General features: G+C 42.5%; 1 protein-coding gene across 1 annotated transcript in view; it reads left to right on the forward strand.

Annotated features, from left to right (window-relative positions):
* The window catches only part of GLG1 (golgi glycoprotein 1), a 79,778-nt gene that overhangs the window by 33,914 nt on the left and 21,670 nt on the right, over positions 1-24,194 (forward strand). The window contains exons 2-8 of the mRNA XM_064670679.1: positions 3,509-3,541; positions 5,975-6,061; positions 9,580-9,795; positions 13,660-13,863; positions 14,503-14,574; positions 16,770-16,953; positions 18,764-18,978. Coding sequence (XP_064526749.1) covers positions 3,509-3,541; positions 5,975-6,061; positions 9,580-9,795; positions 13,660-13,863; positions 14,503-14,574; positions 16,770-16,953; positions 18,764-18,978 — 1,011 coding nt within the window. The remainder of the gene's footprint in view (positions 1-3,508; positions 3,542-5,974; positions 6,062-9,579; positions 9,796-13,659; positions 13,864-14,502; positions 14,575-16,769; positions 16,954-18,763; positions 18,979-24,194) is intronic.

Raw genomic sequence — 24,194 nt, forward strand, 5'->3', positions numbered from 1 at the left:
CATCTTGTTCCAACTCCCTGCCATGGGCAGGGACACCTTCCCCTAGACCAGGTTGCTCCAAGCCCCATCCAACCTGGCTTTGAACACAGCTTCTCTGGGCAACCTGTGCCTCACCACTCTCATCCACATTAGCTGGTGAGGATACTTACCTTGCTTTTCAAAATCCAATGATGTGAATTAGTTTTCCTTGAGATGTGATGAAAAAGGACCAAATCAAGTCTGATTTATACACCCAACTGAAAGGGGTCTGACTAATGTTGGGGGGGTGGCTGTAACTGCACCCCAGGCAATGTGCTGAGCAGGAGATGGTGATCCATCTGGCTCCATGGTGAGCCATCCTGGCTCCATCACCATCAACCCTTCCTGTGGTTCCCAGCGTGATGATGGTTCCATTTCTGCAGCTGAAGTGCCAACACCTTGTGCCTCCTGGAGCCTGGGTAGTTTAGGTGAGCTGCTTGCTTGCTGTATAGTTTTGACCTAGTTTATCCTGCTGCCCAAGCAGAGAGATGTAGAAAGGGATGGATGACTGTTGTGGCTTGTTTCAGCAAGCTGGTATCTGGTGGGTGGGAAAAGGCACTTTGAAACACAGCAGTGTTGCTGACTTCAGTCTGGGGGTGATATGAGTTTATACAAACCTTTGAATTTCTCTATGGAGTTCACAATAATAATACACTGGGTTTTGTGGCTGTTTGTGGTTGAATGGAAGGAAATGCTTTTTCTGTTCAGGTTATAGCTGGTACTTGTTCTAAACTCTGCTTTTCCTGGGAGGTAGGAAGTGGTGTTCATGCTCCGGGATGTGAGTGTTAGTGCGTGAAGGAGTTTGGAGAGCTTTTTAGAGAACTGCAGAGGGAGGCAATATATTCCCACTGAAGCTGCTAAGCAGCAAAAGCTTCTGTGAGCCCAGAGGCACATCTACTTTTTGTAAAGGCTGTTTTTAAATCCTTCAGTTCGGAGATGTAAGAGGAGTCCTTCTCCCTGGCTAATCGGTGGAATGTCCTCGCCTTCATCTTCCTCTCCTAAAATGCCTTGACTAGCATGTGGTGCTGGGCTGGGCTGCTCTCCTCCTTCCCCCTGCCCCCAGGGTCCTCTGAGCATCCATGTTCCTCCAGCTCACCATGTGGGACTGACACAATGCAGCTTTTCTTGCTCTTCAACTTCTCTCAGCGGTAATTTGAAACTTACCTTTTTTTCCTGACTCTGACCACACAGGCGGATTGTTCTGAAAGTGCTCCTGTTGGGAAGGACAGAGGGCCACAGGCTGTCTCCTTAGCAAGGCAGGATTGGTGTGGGGTGCTCTGGGGAGAATTTTTTCCCCCTTCAAACTCAGCCCTTCAGTTTATCAGACAAAAGATAAAAGGATTGTTTTTCTTGTTTTGGTTCACTTAAATATGGACAAGCAGGTCAGTATTGCCACTGAACCCACCAGTCCTACAATTGCAGTGGTAAGAGAGAGGAAAGAAGGATCACAGCCTTTAGGTAGCAGGGGGTCATCTTGTTCCACATTGAAAGGATTATTAGCTAGATCTTATGCCTTGCATATTTAAGTATTGCACTGTGAATGAATGCAGTGCTAAAGTTAGTTAAGGTCCCATTCAAATTCTGTTACTCCTCTCAGAAGAATAAGGCTCGATTTTCCAGAGCTGAGGTTTGCTGCAGAGCACAGGGAAGGCTGGTATTTCAGTGTGTAGTATTTTATTCTTGTGTATTTCAAGAAAAGCTTGTTTAAGCTTCCCAAGTTACTGTTATCTTCTCAGGCTCATTTTTCCAGAAAAAACCTGAGTTTTAATCTTTGGTGGATCTGAAGCAAAGGTTACCAGGTTGGAGGATGCAAAAATAACTGAAATGACCCAGAAGGGTTATGGGGGAGTTCTCTCTGGCCCTTACAAATTCTTCTGCCTGCAAATGTGTTAGTAAGTCCTGTTCTCTAGAGAAGAATTCCACTGCTAGCCGATATATTTTTATAAGGAAACTATCCTTGACTAAAAGACTGGGACAGCAATTTCAGTGGAGGGCATTCTACCTCTCAGCTTTTGAAATTACCTTAGCCTAAAACCTTTACCTGTTGCTGAATGATACAGGATGGGTGCAGAAAATTAAGTAAATGCACCTTGTAAGTCATAATAGTGTTGGTCTCAGGGGGTGCTTTAAAATAGAGCGGTTTGGATGGCATCTTAGTTTTCAGTTGAGAGAATCAGTTCTGCAGTCTGAGGATAACCAGCAGGCATCTGCTAGCCTTTAAAAAAAAAAGCTGATATCCTAATTTTCAAATTTATTATTACTTTGGGAGATACAATTTTAAATCGTGTCAGTCTGACTAAACTGCAGTTAATTACTGGAGTCCTTCAGGTACCATTTTTTATGTTCAAAGTGAAGAGGTGATTTCTGCCACTTCTGCTATACAAAATAAAAGTGCTTTAGTAAATAATGGCTGTAATTAAGAACTTGGAAACGTTTTCCATGCTTGCTTTTCTCACTTGTGTCAGTGCTCTCTGAAGCAGCAATGGTGCAAGTGTTGGTGTAGCACATTGTGCAGTGGCAGATGCTTCCAGTGAGAAACTCTGCCTGCTTCCAAAAGGGATGAAATGCTGGTTCTCTTACCAGATACCTGAGGTCTAACATGTTAATGTCAGTGATGTGTTTAAGCTTTGAGTGTCTTGTGACTCTTAAAGCATGTCTGGCATCTTAAATATCAGTGGAAGCAGAGACTTTGTGACTCAGGGTTGATTTTTTTTTTTAATGTGGGTGTGACCACCAGGTGATTTTGTCCTGCCTTTGTGCTGTTCTGCTATGGAGAGGAGATACAGATTTGTAGGATTAACCTTTTTCAAGGAACTCTTCACTGTGAGAGAGCTACTCAGGTTGAAAGGAGGATGGGATGGTTTGTACCCAGAGTTCTTTCCAAAGGAGTTCCTTGGGAGAATATAGTGAATATTTTGAAATGATGTGTGAACACTGGATGTTACCAGTTTCTCACAGTTGAAGGTGTAGATCTCAGGGCTGCCTCAAACCAGCTCCTTTATGTACAGCTGAAATAAAAGACATTGCTTCTCAAATGGGGAATATGAACATTTGGGTCTGGGGGAGGGAAGTGAGTCCTACCTTTCTCCTTCAGTTGTAGGCATCAAACTTATGTTTCTTTAAAACTCTGCTACTGCATCTTTATTTTCCCACAGATGCTTTTCTCCCTTCTTACTTGAGGCAATTGGGGCAAGTGCCAGTGCATTCATTATGTTTTTGCAGCATCTACATAAATGCTGCTACTCTTGTACTATTTGTGTTCTATAGAGTTAAGACAGCATTGTGTCTAAAATACCTGTTAGTCTGTCTTTGGTAATTCAGTGTCATCACTCTTTATATGCAGCTTTTAAAATTTCCTATTGATTGTCTCAAAATGTTTCTTACAGTGGAAAGGAGATGACTGCAAGGAGTTTCTGTAAGTTTAAATTCTTTTCTCTGTTGAATGCATCACATCAGTAGTGAACTGACACTCCTTTTTTTCTCCTTTCAGCCAGATAATGAAATCTCTTCAGACTGCAATCATGTAAGTATTGCTTTGTTTTATTCAGTCTCTTTCTTTGGCATTTGCACCTCGTATCCCTTATCAACCTGAGGTATTTTGCATAGTTTGGTACTTTGCAAAAGGTATTAATCAGGACACATTCAGGTCTCTATACTGGCCTATGGAGGAAGAACACGAGGTGACTTCTTTAACCCAGTATAGCCACTGTGGTCTTACTGGAGATTTCCGAGTGGAACATATTTAAGAGCTTTATAAACTGTACTTCTGTCTCAGAGGAGGATAGCAGACATCTTTCCTGTTTTATGGCTGGGGGTGGTTCCCGTGAGTTACTGGGAGCAGCGTGATGTGCTCCTTTTGGAAAAGATGTGAGCAGTGCTGAATTTAAATTCTTAATTTCAGCTGTTGACACCTTCTGTATTACTTTCACAGCTGCTAAATTCTTAGACTCACTTGGAAAATGCTGTGGGGGTGTGATATTTAGAAGCAGTTTGAGACAGTTGGCTGGTTTTAGAACAGATTTCCTCTCAGCACTGTGTTTAACAGTGAGCAAACTATTAGCCAGTTTTCAGGCTGTCAAGCTGACTCTTCAAATCCCAAGACTCAAAAAAAAAAAAAAAAAGAGAGAATAAAAAAATCATTGCTAAGGTTGGTATTATTAGTTTCCTTTGGTTTCTCTCATTTGCACTCTGTTGGCATACACCACATCAAGATCCTTAATTGCTTGGTTAGCCCTGAACACAGACAGACAAGTGCATGCCTCAATGACACTCTTGATTTTGGATGCTTGAGAAGCTGCATTTTGCTTTATTATTGGAAGATGTATTCCAGAGATGAAACCTGGCCATGCTGTACAACTAGTAATTTCCAACTGTGTTTATAAATTAACCTTTAGTACTGCTCTGCCTGACTTCATTGGCAGCTGTAATTCTCTGTTGTGCAGGGTTGGATCAGATGAAGGGCACAACGTGTTTCTGTTTAAGTCTTTTTGAAAAAGAGAAAGCTCCAGTAATTAAAACGTATCTGCCTGACATTTAAGTGTGCCAACAGAGACTACCTGAGTGAACTAAAGTTGAGAATTCTAGAAATCAAAGCTGGACCTTTCTTCTGCTGGATTCAATGACAGCACCTCTGCCACAAGGCAAATGTTGGGTGCATGTGGATTATGGAAGCCATTCACAAATAGGAAGTGTGGGCAAAGTCTCATTTTCCCAGACAGAAGTTGAAGGGGGGTGATAAAAACCTAGACTACAGAGAAGTGTCTCGTGTCCAAATGTTTTCTTTGCCTCTCTCTGCAGTCTTTGATCGTACAACTGCTGATGATCCCCTGGAAAGTACTACCTAGTGCTACAATCAGGAGTTTTAAGCTGCAGGTTTCACCTTCCTTTTATGCATGGGAAGGTTCTTTTGGAGAGCAGCTCATTTTGAGACTCTCCAAAGATGGAGATTACAAATGCAGAGATGTATTCTCATCTTGTGCCCTCATTCTTGTACTTCTGATTCTGGCTGGGAGAGGCCTTACAGCACTCTGTGAGGACAGGTTCCCTCTTGATTCACTTTTATCTATTAAACCTCTATATTTACAACTTACTCCATCTGAAACACCTTAGTTTTCCATCATCTCCTTTTCAATTTTTCACAGTTACAAAACCATGATTATAAGTATGGAAGGTGGTGCAGTTATGTTTATTCTGATTTTGGTTCTCTCTCTGTACTTCAATCCTCTTAGAGCTGATGTGAAGCTGCTTTCCTGGGATGTGTATAATCCACAGGGTGTGGCTTGCCTAAGATTGCTTCTTGCACAGTGGCCCAATGCACTGAGGCTCCTTCATGAGCTCGTGTCTGGCTCCTGGAAGAACAGTTATCCTTACCCAAGGTGTTCTGCAGTCTGAGCTCTAATGTGTTGTGCTTAGCAAGAGAGAGAACCTCCCCTAGCTTTGAATTATATCTGCATCCAAAAAGTTGTCTGCTTGCAGCCCCTCACAGAAGGCTCAAGCTGTGTTATCTCCTGCCTTTTTTGCTCAATTTTCTAATGAGGTGTTCAGTATGAAATTTGCTCATATTGAGGACTTCATTTTTTTAGATCATTTGCATCAGACACAGAAAGGTGTGGTGGGCTAAAGACATTGCTAAATATGCAGCAGGTAGCGAGTTACAGCTTTCATTGTTTTATCCTTTTGGTTATTAAATAGTCTTCATGCAATATATATCCTTTTAATGAGTCAGCTCGTGACCTTACAGAGATTTCTGACAGCCTGAATTTATTCAGTATGAGAAAATTACTGCAGGAATGAAGAAACCAAGTTGTTGTCAAGGAGACTTTACATTGATCATTGCACTGTAAAAAGATGATACAGATTGGGTATAAATGATGTTTCATTGTTTTCTGAAGTAAAATGTTTGTCATTCCCAATGGGAAGCTCTTAAACCCCCTTTCTACAAATGCTGTCTTCATAGCTCTTGTGGAACTACAAGCTGAACCTGACAACAGATCCGAAGTTCGAATCCGTGGCCAGAGAAGTCTGCAAGTCCACTATTGCTGAGGTGAGGCCAGGGGAAAGGCACAGCTGCTGTTGGGTCTGAGGCTTCCTCATTTCTTTGTGATAATGAATTAGGGTGTGAGTAATGATTTGGGGTTGGGGAAGCTCTAGTCTCGTATGCAAGATTGCTACCTGTAATTAGTTCAGTCTCCTTGCTGAAGAAGCCAGTTACCTTAGTGGTACCAGGCAAAGGGGTGGCAGAAAGAAATGCTGAACTAACAACCCATCAGCTCCTACCAGAACTTCTGTCAGAAATCTGTTGTGGATTGGATTTGTCCCCTCTTTGTCAAGTGTGTGACAATTGACACACACTTGTAGTGTTGGTGTAGCAGGGGTTCTGTGAATTTAGCCTAAGGCTGATTTTGGACTGTGTCATGCTGGCAGAAAGGAGAACTACATAGGCAGCAAATGATGAATCAACTTCTTTTACTTCAAGGTTCAAAGTGTAGTTGCTCCAAGGAGACTCTGTTGGGAACAACTTCTTATGAGGTTGCACTAGGAGGTGATGCTCTGTACCTCAAGCATCAACATTCCTTGGTCCAGCTTCAAAGATGACTTGATCAATCATTTCTTCCTTGTGCTCATGCTGGAGCTCTCGAGGCTGTGCACTCAGCCACGCAGGCACTGACTGAGCTGAGCTCCCTTCCCTCTGTTCGTGGTGGTTTTCAGCTAGGCAGGAAGCAGTGGAAGCAAAGCTCTCTGCAGCAGGACAGGCTTCAGCTGACTTAATTCAGTCATTAAGGCATGCTCTGAAAAACATTATTAGTATATCCACTAATATAATTTAATGTTGCCATAAACTTGTGTTTTTAAAAATATTCAGTCTGCTCTAGTGTAAATCGTTTAGTGTAAGGAGAGATCAAGACAGTAGTTATTACAAGAAGGCTAGAAGATGAAACAGTGGAAGGAATCAGCTTGCATCAAAGGGCTGTGCTGTGTTTGGTAGTTCCCAAAAGCAAACACTGCCAAATCTGTTGGATCCCACTTTTTCACGATCATAGAAAAGATTGTATTTTTCTGGTTTATGTCATATGGCTGCTGCAGAATTTTTACAACCAAGGCATTCTTGAAAATGCTCTTTTAACAGTCTGTTTAATTACCACTTCTATGCAGGGACAGTCTGGCATTGCTGCAAACGATGCCCTCTAAATCTGGGATGTGTCTAAAAGCACTGGGAAGAATGTACAGAATTTTAGCTGTACATTAACCACAAGTGTTCCTCTTGTAATTGTGGTGACTCATGACATGAACTACCAATATTCTGCCATTTCATGAGTAATTTTTAGTTAAAGAAAAAAGTTAGATAAGAAAAATAACTGTATGTGTTTGATCTGGTGTTTAATACTGGGGCAGGTGCATAAACCATTCCACTAATATTTTTTAAAGCTATTTTTACAACATTCTTTAAACATAGTGGGCATATACTGCTCACATATAGTATTAACCTACTAATATTTTCTTTAATTCCCACTAACAGGTAGGTGGTTTTTTTGCTGGGTGACAGAGCTCCAATTTTAAGTATTACTTTGCATTAAGAACAGAATACAGCTGGGAGAGCAATTTCTAGTCATTTGGGAAATGGTGACTGCCCCAACTGGGTATGTTCTGAAAAGTGCACCTTTTAATTTTATCAGCTAAATACAGATTGAAATTTCAACTCTCTCTTTCCCCCCCACTCAGCTGGAGTGTTTTTTATAAGTTCTGGCAAGAGCTTTAACCTGGAATGAAAGTTGGCTACCAGATAACAGTGGTTGCTTCAGAAGTGGCCTGGCAATAACATGATCACTTGGTCTTTTCTGCAGTTCACTGGCTCAGGCCATGGAGCTCTGGGGCTGTTTCCAAAGCCAGGCTCTTCCAAAAACAGCACGTTGTCATTGTGTGCTGGTTTGGCTCACAGTACTTGAGCTGAAGCAGGGCCAAACCAAAGATGCAGCTTTCTCAGAGAGCACTTGCTCAGCTCTCTCCCCATCACCCTGCAATGAATCATATGTGTTTTCACTTCAAAATGTATTTTATGCCTTATCTATAACAATTACATTGACCTTAGTAACTGTGTTTTTCTAATAGCTATTTAGATTAAATATAAAATGTTTTACCAGCCTCCATCTGCCTTCAAGTAATGATGTTTAAAATGCTGTATGTTTTATTTGTTACACAGAAAGTAATGGCCTCATAAGCTGAGGCAGAGATCTGTTTTATTCATCTAGTCTGACCTGTGTGAGTCTGTCACAGGGTGCCCTAAGTTATTCTTGCTTGAATTAGAATATATCTTCCTAGAGACAGCTCTCCATTTTTTAAAATTTCCAATATAAATATTCCAGCTTGGTCTTTGAGAACCCATAAAATGGTTCCCTGCCTGTTCCCTTGGCCCTGCTCTCGCTTGTTACCTGAGCCCGCCTGGATTATTGATTGCCATAGATCTTCCTTGAGATTGATGAGCCCTTCAGGATTTTTACAGGAACAAATCTTTGATGTAATCGAGTCAGCCCATGCATCTTTTCCTTGCAAACCTGTCACCACTGAATTTTAGTGTCTGGCTGCCAGGAGTTCTCTCTGCAGCGTTACGGCTGCGGGTTTTCGGCACAACCCTCAGCAAGGGCCACCAGAGCCAGGCAAGTGTTTCAGCCCGGGCTTGCCAGGGTTAAAGAGCTGTGTGGTCTCAGTGCTCCTTGGAGCAGGGCATTGCACTGCTCCTGTGGCAGGATTCCTCGAGGGACCATCCTTAACTGATAGGTAACCATGTTTTCCCCTTCCTTTGGAAAGACACTGTCAAAACTGCCTGCATCTTTTGCTTCCAAAGGTGATGCTTTTGGCCTTACTGTCTGCTTCCCTGAGCAGTGCAGGCTGTGATTTATATTGGGGATCTGTCTCTTCTTGTATGCTGCTTTTCCAATCTCTGCACAGCTTTCAGCTTTGGTTAGCTGTGATTTTTACTTTTTTTAGACCACTGAGTAAAATGGTTTGGTACCAACAATCAGTTCCTACAAGAGCCTGATAGAAATGAATTTGATGAGGATTTTCCTTTATAGTCATTTTTGGCTCTCAGCAAGTTATAAACCATTCAGTAAATAGTGTTGACTTCTGAATCAGTCTCACCTCTAGCCAAAATCTTATATTGTACGAGGTCAGGTGGCTAATAGGGGTCCAAGTGTGATTTAGTGATGTTGTAATATGCTCGGTTTTCTAAATAAAGGTTTGTCAAACTAGCACTTTTTCTACAAGCCTTCTTGATTGCAGGGGTTCAATGTAATTATGAAAGATGATTATTGAGCAACAGAGTTTATAATCCTCAAGGTCGCTGTGTTTGCTTTTTTACAGATGCTAGCACACATGAGATTTCTATTTTCTGAAATATTTTCAAGTATTCCGACTTACTGAAAATCAAACTAAAGCCTAGAGGGTTTCTTTGCTAGCAGATTTTGAAGCTACAGATGCAAGTTTCTTTGAGGATTTTTTTCATAAGGTTAAATTCAGTAGCTGCAGCCACTGTAATTTTATTCCTTCTTTTTTTTTTTTTAACAGATAAAGGAGTGTGCAGATGAACCAGTTGGTAAAGGCTTCTTGGTGTCATGTTTGGTGGATCACAGAGGCAACATCACTGAATACCAGTGCCATCAGTACATCACCAAGATGACAGCCATTATCTTCAGCGATTATCGGCTGATCTGCGGCTTCATGGATGACTGCAAGGCTGACATCAATCTCCTGAAATGTGGCAGCATTCGACCTGGAGAAAAGGTATCCGGAGAACATGCAGATTGTCAATAGGCTTGTAAAAGTCGTTCACTTAAGGTTACTGATGGGGAGGCTCTGCAGCAGTGTTGCTGTCTTACTTGCCACTGAGAAAATGCGTGGTGTATCTCATCTGTCTGAGAAGGGTGATGTCCTGATTCTTTACAGTTCCTTTGTAATAAATATGCATTCGTTCCTCTGTGAGGAACTGCTATTCAGAGACTTTGATTTGTCTTTCCACACCGGGCTACAGGTGATCTGGCAGGTACTTGTCTTTCTGATGACACTCTCTCGGGCTTGACTCAGTACAATGAATCCAAACAATAGATTTAAGCAGGCCTGTTGCTTGGCTTATTTCACAGTCTGGTCGGGTCTGATCGAGGTGATGAGACCTGTGCTACAACCCTTTCTGTTTTCTCCAGCTGTGGTTGATAGACTGAATCAAGAGCTTTTATCTGTTTGCTTCTCCTTTCCCCTGCCCACCCAAAACCAGTTGAAGGGCACAGGGTACCTGGTGTCACATTTTGGTAGTACAGACTTACCAATACTGTCCTGGTTTTACTAAATCACTGTTCTTTTGCCATGTGAGACACTAGCAGAGGTTGATGCAAAGAACAGTTTGTAGTGACTAGATGTGGGGTTATTTTCAAGGGCCTGTCTTTCCCTGTCTGCTTCAGCATAGCTAATGCAGGCAGCAATTGTGTAGTGCTGCAGGAATGAGTGACTTTTTCTATGATAAGTTTTTATGTTGAGGGATAAAGTTAAAATTACCCTATCAGCTTTTTACAGTGCTTTTGAAATTATAGCTCTTATGCTTATAACAATTAGTCTGTTAAATGAGCTATTAATGAGGGGGTATATAACAAAAGATATACGGTTTTTTGGTTTAAAAAAAAAGCTTTCCTAGTTGTTTGAGAGATTCACTGCTGTAAGCAGCTTCACACCCAGAGTGTGTTAAATTAAAGTGCTAGTGTGTTCCAGAAGATTTAGGTGAACCACAGAAAGCACAAAGGTAAGGACTTATTTCTGGAAACAAGAACAAAAGCAACCACAGAAGCAGGAGGAACTCGGAGGCATGACAGGTTCAGACTGGTAACAGCTGAGTAACTTGCTTTCTCCTTTAAGTAAAGATTCTTTTCTAAAACTGGGTTGAAGGACCTCATGAAATGAGAAATTGCTTTTAACAATCAGTATAGAATCAGCAGTGTAATGCAGGAATCCTGGGTGTCAGGTCTGTGTGTTACCTGTGGCTTCACCAAACTGAAATAACCTAAAATAACTTCTGGTAGTACCAAAGGGACACAGCAGAGGGGATTTCTTGAGCACAAGCCAAATGTCACATGGTAGAAGTGGCCTGATGTGGGCAGGCTGGTGTGTGTAACAGGGCACAACCCTCTGTGTTGGTCTGGGTTAAGGTGGGTGAAGGGAGAGGATGGCTGGGGTGGGTGAGGCCACAAGCCACCAGGGAGAGGGAAATGAATGCAAACTTGGGGTCACCAAGTTTCTGTGGGCTAGCAAAGGGATCACTAACCAAACTTTTATGGGGATTTATGCATGTTTCTCTCTTTCTTGGTGCCCAACCCAGAATACTGTGCCTTGGTTTGTGAAAGCCTCACAGCCGTGTATCTTTTGTTATGCTGTCATCTTTGGCACTGAGAGCAACTGAAGTATTCTATACTGCTATGGAAACAGCTATAAATGGCTATGCAAGCATTTCTTTTGTTGGTGTTCTGTTCTATCCCTTTGCTGCTTTGGAGAAATCTAATTTGCTCCCATCAGTTGCTAGTTCTGGTTTTATTTCCATTCTTTAGCTTCTGAGAGTTACCTGTAGAGAAACAGTCATTACCCTTTTGTGTGACTGAAGGTAACTGTGAATTTAATAAATAACACCTGGACACCTGAGGAGGAAGATGAGGGAAGAGATTCATATCTCTCTTTTTTTATGGAAATAATCACAGCTAGACCATGAACTCCATCCACATCAGGCAGTCAGTAGATTGCAGTATGATAGCTTCATCAGAGTAACTGGGATAAACTGGTATTTTTAACTGTGAAAGACACTTAAGTTGGCATTCTGGAATTGCATTGCCTCTTGAAGCCCCTCTGCTAGCTAACCATGTTCCTTTTCTACACTTCCCTTTTTTCATTCAGCTTGATTTCTACTTTCTAATTGAATTCTGTTCCTGCTGGGTTTGTTGCTTCTGATGTGGTGCTTTCTGTGCTTTCTTTTCCACATTTCTAGTTGGGTTTCTGCACTATAAGAGCTTTAAAGTTCAGCTTGGAGGTCTTGATCTGACCATAGGAGATTAAAATAGTTGTGTTCAATAATTAACACTTGCCAGCTTCTCAGTTTTAATTATTATCTGTGACTGACCACGAGAATTTACAGAACAGTGTTCGTGTTTGATGTGGTTATGGATAAATGGCAATTTTAAGTAATATGGCAAAGGTACTGCTGACTGATATTCCTCAGAACCCAGATTTTGGGTTCAGTCCTAGGGGGTCTTTTGATATATAATTATATGTCGTCAAAGGTACTGATACCTGGCCAGCATAGGGAGTTGGCCAGTTCCCACTCAGAGAAAAGAGCAAAACAAAATGAGGAACTTTGGGGTGTGTGGGGTTTCGGTTCTTTGCCTTTTTAAAAAGGGAAAAAACTGCTTTTAGTGCTTTCAAACCGATTTTATTTCTGGGTTGTGTTTACAACTTTGTAATTGGCCAATTCTGCTTGTGCTCCAAGTGTAGCAGAGTTAGGACATGAATCAAAGGCTGCCTGCTGAGGAGACACGTCAGAACAAAAAGATTTGGAAGAGCTGTGTGGCTTTGAGTAGTCATGGTGGTGTTTTATGGAGACTGCTCCCTTACTCATGCTCTGCACCAGCAGTGGAGGGATCTGCTTGACAGAGAGAGCTGAAGGGATGGCTCTGAAAGGGGCACTGCAAATGCCAGGCTGGGTGATTCAGCTGAATGTGAATATGCATGCCTTGTTGCATACTCCAGGTAGTATAAACGGAGCAGCATAAATTAAGGTGGCCTTCACAGGAAAAGCCTGCAGAAGCCTTGAGAAATCTGTAGCAGAAGAATTCATCCAGAGGTATAGAGGGGGTATGGTTCTCTTTCTAAACACGTAAAAAGGATGTAGGAAGCTAAATGGAGCTTTGCTGAGCTTTGCCCAGCTTCTTCCAGGCTTTCAAACAAAGCACAGGCTCTCTGTGTTTATTGACAGTTGCTGTTCATAGTCCAGAGTTGTGTCCAGGCCTGCAGGACAATGGATGTGGTGCACAGCACTGGGCCAGAACTGCTTTGTCCAAGACTTCATTTACCCTTGAATGCTTTGCAGTTTTTGATTCTCTTAATGGAGGAATTAGCATTGAGAAGCCTACATTGGTCAAAGCTCCTCTGTGGCCTTTTTAGCATCACGAATTTTCACCCCCCAAGCTGAAGGCTTGTCTCAGCATGGCAGAACTATGATTTTTCTCTCCCAAGTATGTTCTTAATGTGATGCTGTTGCTTGCTGTTGCCATGGTGCCAAGAGAGCTGTGTCAGATTAAAGATAATTTGGCTGTTTTGGTAAACTGCTCTGAGCAGTGTGACTAAGTAGTGATAATCTCATTAAGTCACATTAAAACAAGCCCATAGCATTGGAGGGGGGATTTCATGGTGACCATCAGCAGGATGGTGGTGTATAAAGTGTGGTTAGTACAGATATTAACTGTTGCCTCCTCTGAATGTAACTGTGGTTTAGGCTGAACTTTTGGAAGTCTATATGTAGACAGTGTTGCTTAATTAATATTGTACTTAGCCAGAATCACAGATCACTTGATTACATAAATGCTTGGTTACGGATGTCGTCTCGTTCTTCTCCCATAGGATGCTCACTCACAAGGAGAGGTGGTGGCATGCCTGGAAAAAGGCCTGGTGAAGGAGGCAGAGGAGACTGATCCTCGAATTCAGGTTTCTGATCAGTGTAAGAAAGCAATTCTTCGTGTAGCTGAGCTCTCCTCAGATGACTTCCACCTGGACCGGCATCTCTACTTCGCGTGCCGAGACGACAGAGAGCGATTCTGTGAAAACGTGAGTGCTTCTCCTCCTGCCTTGTCTCTACAGTGATCCATTAAAAAACACAAACCTCTGCTGGAAGAAGGAATGAAATGGTAGACTGGAGCCTGAGTGGTAATGCATAATACTGCAAATAGACAGCTCGTAGCTGTCATTCTGCAATAAATCCACTATTAAATGCACTGACCCAACAAACAGGCATTATTCCCAGCGTGTTAATGAACTGAATTGTCATAAATGGTTTAATGGGCCTCAGAGCTGCTGTGACAGGGAGTGGGGAGGAGGCAGTGGAGGTGGGTGACCTCTCCTTTCTACGGCTGTGAGCTGTTTGTTGCACAGGGTAAGCTGGTCTGATGTTACTTGTAGCACTCCTTATCCTTGGAGCCATGAGCTGGAAAGCTGCATTGTTCAGTCTGAAGTACCTGTGTCAGCTGAGAGTCTTCACACTGAAAGGGTGATGAGCAAGACTGGGGTTTTTTTAAATGCAATAAAATGTTAAAGATTTTCATTGCATAGAAGGTATTGCTGTCATTTGAAATATTAACTCTAGCATGTTAGTAGTTTAAAAAAAAGAAGCCCTTAGGTGAAGTTCAGTCCTCTCATTAAGCATTGCAAATCCTAATATTAACTGTAAATGTTACTGTTCTGTTTCAGACTCAGGCTGGGGAAGGCCGAGTCTACAAGTGCCTCTTTAATCACAAGTTCGAAGAATCAATGAGTGAAAAGGTAGGTATCCTACTGAGACAGATCCTTACTGAAGAAATCATCAGATCATTCCTCAGTCCAGACTGCATTATTCTTTTCCAGTGTCAAGGAAAATCCGTCATCTACGTGGTCGGATAATCGGCTGCTTTAACAAATTCTTTTACTTTGATATTTTTTGTGTGTCAAGTTTCAGCCTTTAAAGTTAAGGATTTAAATAAATCAAAGCTTTTGGTGGGTAATTTGGGAAGGCAGACACAGAGCTCAAGTGGTAGCACTGTGATTGAGTGTTTAAAGTAGCAGTCGCATCATGCTGGGGTAAGCCTTGGATAAATGCTGTCCTAATGTACAGATTAGAAACAAAATGTCTGAGTGCCTCAGCACAGGAAGCTGCATTTGTTTCACTGTTTTCAAGTAGCACATTCTCTGCAGAATGATGCATAGCTCATCATAGTTGCTGAAGTTTTCCTTATGATTTTCCTGAAGATGTGTTTTGCAACAACAGCAAAAAAGTGTTTTTCTGGACAGCCAGTCTGGAAAAAAGTTTGTATTTGTGTAGGTGTTTTGGGAAGGCAGCAATGCCTTCAGTGATTTTTGGAAGCAGCATCATAGTGTTTTGGGTTGTATGGAATTATATAATCTGTCTGAAACAATATGAAGATGGATGTCTGTAAAGATCTTCCCAGAGAAGATCCACTGAAGGAGCCCTATTCAGAGTCCTAGAGGGATCAGACTAATTTCCTTTTCTTTAAAGCTATCTGACAGCTTGGTTCCAATTAACAGAGTCAGATCTGAAAGAGTGATCACTGAGGGCTTGAAACAAAGCTCCATTTTGTAGTGTGTTACTGCAATGAACTGGTGCTTTTGCTTAACCTGTTTTCAGATATACAGGGACAGTGGTAGTTTCTGAGGAGTGTTTTCCATGATGGGCTGTCTAAGGTATGAATGTAAGGTGTAGAGGGGGTTAGACAAAGCTGTGGCAGATGACTTGGTAGGGAGAGAGGGGTGGATGCTCTGAGGGTGCAGTTTGCAGAGCACTAAATGTAGTTCTCACTCTTGTAGCTGCCAAAGTTGGACCATCTGCAAAGTCTCTAGTTTTGTAGAAGCTGTTACCCAGGAAAGAGTCCCTGCTTGCCTGTGGTGTCAGCTGTGCATACACACGTAGCCAGCAATAGCTGCCTGGTGGGTGGCTTTGTGTAATCCAGAACTGGCTCCCTGGCTGTATCCAGCCTTTCCCTCCCTCAGGGGATGAGGTATCTGCGAGCCTGTGTCTCCCTGTGTCCAGAGCTGTAAGTTTGACCAGTCCCAAGATCCCAATCATGGCACAGGAGCATGAAAGAGGAAATGGGAATATCTCAGAGTAGGACTTTCCAGGTCCTAAAGTAGGTGTGGGAAGGAGGGGGAGAAAAGTCAAAAACCTGGTGTAAGGAAGTGGGGAGAGGGCTCTAGGGCTCCTCTGTTCCTTGTACTAAGACTGCTCCCTGTTCTCCCTACCCTACCTATGCACTGTTTCCCTTCCTTTCAAATAGGCTGAGAATGGACAAATTGGCTTGAGCTATTCTGAATTTCCTGCCACCCTCAGATTTAATTTTCATATAATTTGAACCAAAAGCTGCCAAGTGTAACAGTGTTTTTACAGGCCCTTTTTCAGATGAAATTTAGAGGGTTGGTCTTGCAGCTGCTGGGTTTGGGTTTGGCCACAGTGCATCCTCGTGAACCTCACCAGTCGTGGAAAATGGCTAGAAATTCCCACGGTTAGACTGTTTTATCTGCTGTCATCTGCTCAGTGCGTTGCAGAACAAATCCAAGGAACACACTATTTTCTAAATGTGACTGGAAAAAGTTATTTCTTGAGGGCATGGGGTGAACATGTACCACAGCTGGGATAAATGTCAGCAACCGATCCTAGTTACCGAGAGTGAGTCACGCTCTCAGCCACAGCTCTTCACAAAGAGCTGGATGAATGTGCAGTTTTGAGAAGTGCTCTGCAGAGAGCTGCTGCCTTTGAAACCCTTGATCTATTGACCTCAGTGTGCATTGTTAACTGTGTGGTTTCTATGAGACAAATGAAATTTAACTGCAGTCCAGCTTAAACACATGAATTTTAAAGCATGAGTTGTTTTTTTGAAATGCAACTTGAAAACTTAAAAGCAGGAGGTCCAGCTCTCTGCCACCAGCACACAGGAGCTCATTCCATCGTCCCCATGTCCCCCCTGCAGTGTCGTGATGCACTGACCACCCGCCAGAAGCTGATTGCCCAAGACTACAAAGTCAGTTACTCGCTGGCCAAGTCCTGTAAGAGCGACCTGAAGAAGTACCGGTGTAACGTGGAGAACCTTCCCCGCTCCCGGGAAGCCCGGCTCTCCTACCTGTTGATGTGCTTGGAGTCTGCAGTGCACAGAGGTAAGTGCAATTAAAGACATGCTGGGACCGTGATTTTAAAAGTTTCCTCACCTTCAACATGTACTGACAGTCCCCTTCTCCAGGTACCTTTTTCCAAACTTTGGTTCAGAGGCAAGTTTCCACATTGTGGTGCTTTCACCACTGCTGTTTTGACAAGGAGAATGACTGAGTAAACTGCTGTCTCCTGTTGTGTAGACAAGAAGTTTAAAATGCAAAATACCAAATCCCACTTGGACTGCTGATGTGTAGTTGCAAATCCTTCTATTCACTGTGAATTCAAGCAGCTCTTTTCCTCCTTTGTGTAGTAAGCATTAAATATGCTACAAGGTTAAAACATAGAATAGAGAACCTGTTTATCCTCACTCAGGGAAAACCAGGGATACTCAGTCCTCTGCCTCCTGTAAATGATGTCTTTCTTGCAGTTCAGGAGCTTGGGTAAATGCCTTAATTTCTCTAGCTCTAGTTTTTTCCTAAATAAAAGAAGGCAAGTGTGAGAATATTATTTTTGTTCATTTAAATTGGTGTAAGCTGGACATGCCCTAACAGCAGCTGCTGTCCCAAAGGCATTAGAGGGCTGAATGCAGCAGGACCATGCTAAAGGTTCTCTGTGAAGTTGCCATAACATGTGAAATGATGTGCTACATCCTCTAGATCTGCACTGGAGAACTGCTTGGTTTTCCCCTCGGCGTGCAGCTGGGTGGCTTTGCAGCAGGGCTCCATGCTGCAGTGCCTCTGGCATGGGAGGGAAAGGCTCCAGAAGCAATCCCTGCATTGTGCGTTTTAATAACTCATTGCTTCTGATTGATGTGGAAATGATGTGTCCTGCTTGTAAAAAAGTTGTGGGATCTTTTTTCCTTCTCCCTGCAGGTAGAGCAGGTGCTTTCCTGAATTACATGCAGGAGACTGCTGTTCAGTTATTAACTTCCACTTTCACGGTGGAGCAGGTTCTGCAGTGTCTGACACAAAGCATAGCCCAGGAGGAACAGTAATTATTCCACACAGCTCCAAGTGTCTGTGTTACAATGCCTGGGAGCCCCTGTTGGGGTGTCTCCTGTTCCATGGGGTGTTGTGCACATATGAATAGGTTGTGATGAGGACTGGGGGGAGGATGTAACAAAAAAACTAACATGGTCCTTTGGATTAAAAAAAACCCCAAACTGTCTTCATGGGGACTGCAGGAAAGCTTATACCAGATCTAAGTATTTACTACAGCTAGATTTCTGTGCAGCTGCAGTGGTTTATTAAACACTCCATGCATGCTCTTGTTCTAGTCTGGTTTTTGGCTTCCTGAGCATTTATTTGCTATTGCTCTAGAAAACCTTCTCCTCAGAGAAAACGTTTAACCTGCTGTCCTGACAAATTCCTCCCCCAGTTACATATCAAACTGGTGAACTGCCAGAGGAGACTTACACAGTGGAAAAATGAGCCCTTGAGCATATGGGGTAAAGCTGACTTGTGCTACAGAACTGCAGACCCACTGGGCACTCTCGGATGTTCTTCAGAAGCAACTCCTATAATGTGAAATCCAAAATAAGATTATGAGAATCTTTCAGGAATCCTGTTTTTTTTTTTTTTTTTTTGAAAGCATGTTGAATCCTTGGACTGGCTGTATTTTACAGGTTCATTTAAACCACAGGAGCTACCTCAACGCTGGTTTAATGCCAGCACGTCCTCTCCAGCACTCTCGTGTCAGTGTGGTGTTGTTCAGAGCACGGACATTGTCCCTGCTCTTCCAACACAATGGCAGCTCAGGTCAAGAAGGGCTCTGCTAAGCACTGAAACTAAATCACATCTTGTTCTCTTGGCTCAGGTCGACAAGTGAGCAGCGAGTGCCAGGGTGAGATGTTGGATTACCGGCGCATGCTGATGGAGGACTTCTCGCTGAGCCCGGAAATCATCCTGAGCTGCCGAGGGGAGATCGAGCACCACTGCTCGGGCCTGCACCGCAAGGGCCGCACCCTGCACTGCCTCATGAAGGTGGTGCGGGGGGAGAAGGGCAACGTCGGCCTCAACTGTCAGCAGGCAGTAAGATGCTCTTCTGTCACTTCACCTGGGCTTTGCTCTGTTGGTAGAAGCACTGATTTGTCTGTTAACATTTTGCTCCGTGATGGAGGTTCTGCTGGAGTCAGCCTGGCTCTGCCGGCTGCCAGTGACTGCTGGAGGCAGTTGTGTGAGTGGTCATGGTATGAAGTGTAACCTGGTATCATTAGTTATGATACCTGGTGCACATTAGTTATGGTGGGGTTTTTTCCCCCTCAGAAAAATACATTTTGGATTGTCCTGCTCTGGATTTTGTGTTGGATCTCCCGTAGTTCTTCTCCAACAGCTTTCAGGTCATGAAATTCTCTCCTGGGTGCAAGATGTAGGGAAACTTGCTTTTTGTAATTTTAAAATATTCCCTCTCTGCTTTTCCCCCTATGCCATGTCCTTGGAAATGCACAAAACCTTCTCGAAGCACCTTCCCACTCAGTTTTTTTTTATTTCATTCAACTTAAACGATGGAAATGGAACTTCAGGGACAGAGAGGTACAACAGACTGCTGCATGTTGGTGGAGTTGCAGCCACTGAAGGAAATGCAATTTTTCTCCAAAATACCTTTGTAAATTGGGATAATTATTTTGCCTTTTCATTTTGGCCCGGCTACATCCTGTTTGTGGTTTTTTTACATTGAAAACAATAATTTAATTTTCGTTCAGACTCATTAGTGCTTTTTAATATATTACATTTTTGTACTTAATACTCGTCCATGAGCCCAGAAAAGTGGCATCAATGACAAAACTGGTGAGGGATATTAGTGCTGATGTAGGAATTTGGGGAGATGTACAATCGTGACTTCTGCAATATATGGAACCAACAGCTTAAAGCCTGAGCCCCTTATGGTGCCAGCTTGTGTATATTATCACAGGTAAATTAATATCTGTTCAGTTTTGGTAAGGGTGTTTTGTGCTGAAGCTCATTTCTGCACAAATACCAGGTGTGTTGGAGCAGCAGCTGCGCAGTTTGAGTCGTTTCTGCGGGGAGCTGGAGTGTGTGACTTGTGCTTTGCAGCCCTTGTGTGAAAAACTGCATATTTGTTCCTGTTTAAATGTGAAATTGAACCTGCTGCCTCAGAACATGATTATTTGCAAACTGTGATAAGATCAGTTCATCTTGGGAATGACTTCCAGGTCATGAAGGGTGGGTTCGGAGCAAGTCATAAGTCAACACAGGAGACCCCCAAAAATGATAAGTGATTTCGAACTTTTAAAGAAAAATATCTGTAGAAATCTGTAGCAAGTTTGGGGTTTTTACAGTTCTCTTATACTTGAGCTACTGCTTTATTTTTGTACAGTAAGTTGATGCAATAGTACGGCTTGTCCGTGACTCCCCTTCAAGTTAAATGTGTTCTGTTCTCTGCAAAACACAGCAGGAGCAAATTAAGTGTTGATTTTATAAAATACAATTAGCTTGTCCTTATTCTTCTGGGCAAGAGGAAATAGATTATTGCAAGACTGTGATAAACATTCCAATGATCTGAGTTCCTGAAGACTGACATGGTACTATTATATAGCTGCCGACAACTTTTGAGGTACTAAATAATTTATTGTTATTTTTTGTATTTGAATGGTAAGGATTGTCTCAGCTGCCAGTGGCTTTGTTCTGTTTTGATTTATTGTGTTAGAATCAGCTTCCTGCTTTTACCTTCCAAATTAGCTTTTCATGGAAGAGACTGTTATTGTCTGAAACCCTTCAGATATTGTGTGACTTGTGCAATAGACTCCAACTCCTTGTCATGTGAGGTTGGCCCATATGACAGGCCCTGAAGAAGGCAAGTTAGACATCCATCCTCTCAGAGTTCCTTTTGGGTACCTAGAGAGCACCTTTGACATCTGGTTCTGCTGTGGTTGTTGATGGTGGAAGTGCTGCTCTGTGGCACCTCTATGTTTTCACCTGCAGAAACAGAGTAGAACAGGAAGGGTGCCCTGGGGTGGTCCCAGCAGAGCTGGCTGCAGTGCTTGGGGTCCATCTTCAGCTGTCTTCCCTGTAGAGTCAAAAACTCATGTCTCCATGCTTTTAGCAGCATCATTAGGTAATGCTAATACAGCACCTTGATTTCTTGGCTAACTCAAAGCAATAGGTCTTGTCCTGAAGTTCTTCCTTCTAGAAGCTCCATGACCAGACACCCCTGCCTAGGCAGTTTGCCCAAGGAAGCTGAAAGAGGAAACATTTAATTTGGATCTGGTTTTGCTCTTGTGTCTGTGAAGGTTTACTCTGATTCAACCTTATGAAAGGAAGATGTTTACCTATCTGCCAAAAACAACATAAAAGAGTCCTAAACCAACAAAACATAACCAAAGAACCTCTGTGGTTTTATTTTCCTACAGGAGCATCTGCTCTTACCCTTTCCTGCAGGTAGAATGTGACTGATTATTTGTATTTAAAGCTGTCAATGAAATGCATTTCAAGATATTCTCAAGCCCCAGTATTTTGATCTGGGAAGTTCCATTTCTTGTGAGACACCTCAGCCAGAGTGATCTTGCATACAAGAGTTTGTGCTCATGCTTAACTGTGCTGTTGGGCAAGAAGCACATCTAGACCCAAATGTTTGAGCTGTGTGGGGCTTTTGTCTCGGGTTTGTTCAATGAACTTTTCAAAATGCCCATTGTGTCCTGTGAATGGTAGAAGAACAATGGCTTTCTGTGCAACATAAGTGGTTCAGCCTAAGTCAGAAAAAGAACTGAGTGTGGGTTCAGCCCCATCTTGCCAAACTGTGATCTTAAGGAATCCTCCACATGGGGAGGGTGGGTCTGCAATTCTGTAAGTCATCAGACAGCAGATAGAAGTGTCACTTAATTGTGAGCATCAGCTCTACAGCTGTACTGGCAATGTCTAGCACCTGTGGTGTTGGTGTTGCTTAATGGAAGGAATATTTTATACTAGAGCTGTTGACAAGTCGTTTTTCAAATGTGTAGCTTCTGTGGTGCCCTGGTCTCATCTTTGTTTTTTTTTCTGTTCAGTCCCTTGAGTGTGTAAAACTATAATCTCTGCTTAAAGGGCATTTTTTTTTTGTTTCCAGTTTCTAATACAACTGATAATTCATTGTTAATTGAGCTCCATATCTGAACATAAAAGTTCAGAAAACTGTCAAGTTTATCCAGCTCCTTTTTTTCAGCTGCAAGGGTTTGTTCTGGGAGGAAGGAAGATCCTATACAACCTTCACTTTTATCACTGTGCCAAATTATTCCTTCTTCCCTGCTGTCATGGCAGCTGGCTTGGTGCTGCACATCTTGCATGTGGTTGAGAACTGAGACAGTGAATTCTGCAGTAGTGCCCAAAACAGTCTGGAAGGACAAGGAGGTGCTTTGCTGCTTCCAAGCTCTTGTACCCAGTGGATTTTGGCCTCTTCCACTTGATAACAACAGAAAAACCAATAAAACTGAGATCTGATGAAGAATCCTGCCTACATAATGCTCTGGCCAGTTTATTTAATCTGTGTATGTAATAAAGTGTTGGGTTTGTGGTTCTATTCACTCAATTTTCCTCGAGGCACCAATTCCACTAATCGTACTTGAACCTTTTTGATACATAAACATCTGACACAAAGTGATGCCAGCACTTTATATGCAGAGTATTGCCCATCCATGCAGGCTGTGTGTGTGTGCACCAGCAGAACCACAATATTCTTCTCCTCCTTGCAGTGACTCTTACAAAGTTTGTAAAGAACACATCACTTCTCACTTCTGCTGTCCCTGTTATGAACTGGGTCTCATATTGGCTTTTGTTGGACCACTGTCAGAGGCATATAAAATTATTATTATTGTTGTTGTTGTTATTATTTTACTGAAAATATCCCAAGAATTTTTGGTAGGCAGCACTGTTCTGATCTGCCTGCATCCCTTAGAAGCTGAAGCTGGGCATGATCAAGAGTGAGTTGCAGGAAATCCTGCTTTCCTCCCAGGCAATCTGTGGTCTGTCCTGATGATTATAAGTTTCCTATTGGATAAATAGTGCTAGCTTGTATTTTCTCCAATTCTCTGATGCCTTTTTCTTCCCTGTGTTTTGTGATGTTAGGGCTTTGCCCCTTAGAGTTTCCTGGATAGTATTTAGGTGCAGACTTTAAAAGGTGGAGAATAAAATTGTGACTGTGCTTTTGATTTAGTTGGGCTGAGGGCCAGTGACAAAAATCATTAAGTGAGTGTCAGGATGTTAACAGCATTAGACCATTTGATGTTGGTGTGCAGGTGCCTTCTAAGCAAGCTCTCTGCCTCTTTTTTTCCTTTCCTCTCCAAATTTGTCAGCTAAAAATGTTTGCCTGTCAAATGATGATACCAGTCTGCTATCAGTCAGTCTTTGGGAATTCACAGCTTGATGGAAAATGAAGTGGGACATGGGGATCCTGGGCTGAGTTATAGTCCAGAAGCTACCCTTGTGCCCAAAACTACTGATTGAGATTTACCCAAGTTCCCTTCCCCTGGCCCAGCAAACACCTCTCAAATTTATGTTCAGATGCCATTGACTGTTTCTGGGTCTGATTTTGAAACTTAGTGCTAAACATGCTAGGTGATGTTTCCTTATTAATAAGAGAAAACTCTTCTTCCGGAGCTTTTGTCAGAATAACATTTTCACAAGAAGAAAAGACTTGAAGGGAGCTGTTCATACAGTATTTACCTATGACAACTTGAAAGTATTTTGAAGTCATAAAGGGAGTGGTGGGATATATATATATAAAAATGAATAAAAAATGCATAGTATAGACCTTGGCTTCCAAAGGCTTGAGCAGACATTCCTGAGGAAATGGTCCTGGGACAGCAGAACAGGACATTTTATATTGTATTTCAATAAAACCTTTGTGTCCTCTCCAGGCAATTAAACTGTTTTAACTTTTGTTTGTAGTTAGGTAACTGGTCTTTAAGCATTGATTTGGGTTTCAGTTGGAAATAGTCTTCATGAAAGTATGACAAATCTGCATGCTTGGTATCATCAGCCTTATGGAATGAGGTTGCCACCAAAGATTAAGATAGATCAAAAATACAGTATGCAAATTTTACCAGTTCAGTTCTGTAAATTAGTACATAAGTGGTCCAGCTTTAGAGTTGACCTTCAGTGAGTGGCTGGTCTCACCCAATGTTCCTGGGCTACTTCATGATGATAATTAGGGTTCAGCAGTGCTGAACTCCCATGTCTGGCAATTGCGTTGGCAGCACAAGCACTTAAAATCAAACCCTGTGGGGCAGAGGTCGTACGTGGTAGCATTGCTGCTG

This window comes from Pseudopipra pipra, chromosome 14 (genome assembly GCF_036250125.1).
Source record: "Pseudopipra pipra isolate bDixPip1 chromosome 14, bDixPip1.hap1, whole genome shotgun sequence".
NCBI lineage: Eukaryota > Metazoa > Chordata > Aves > Passeriformes > Pipridae > Pseudopipra > Pseudopipra pipra.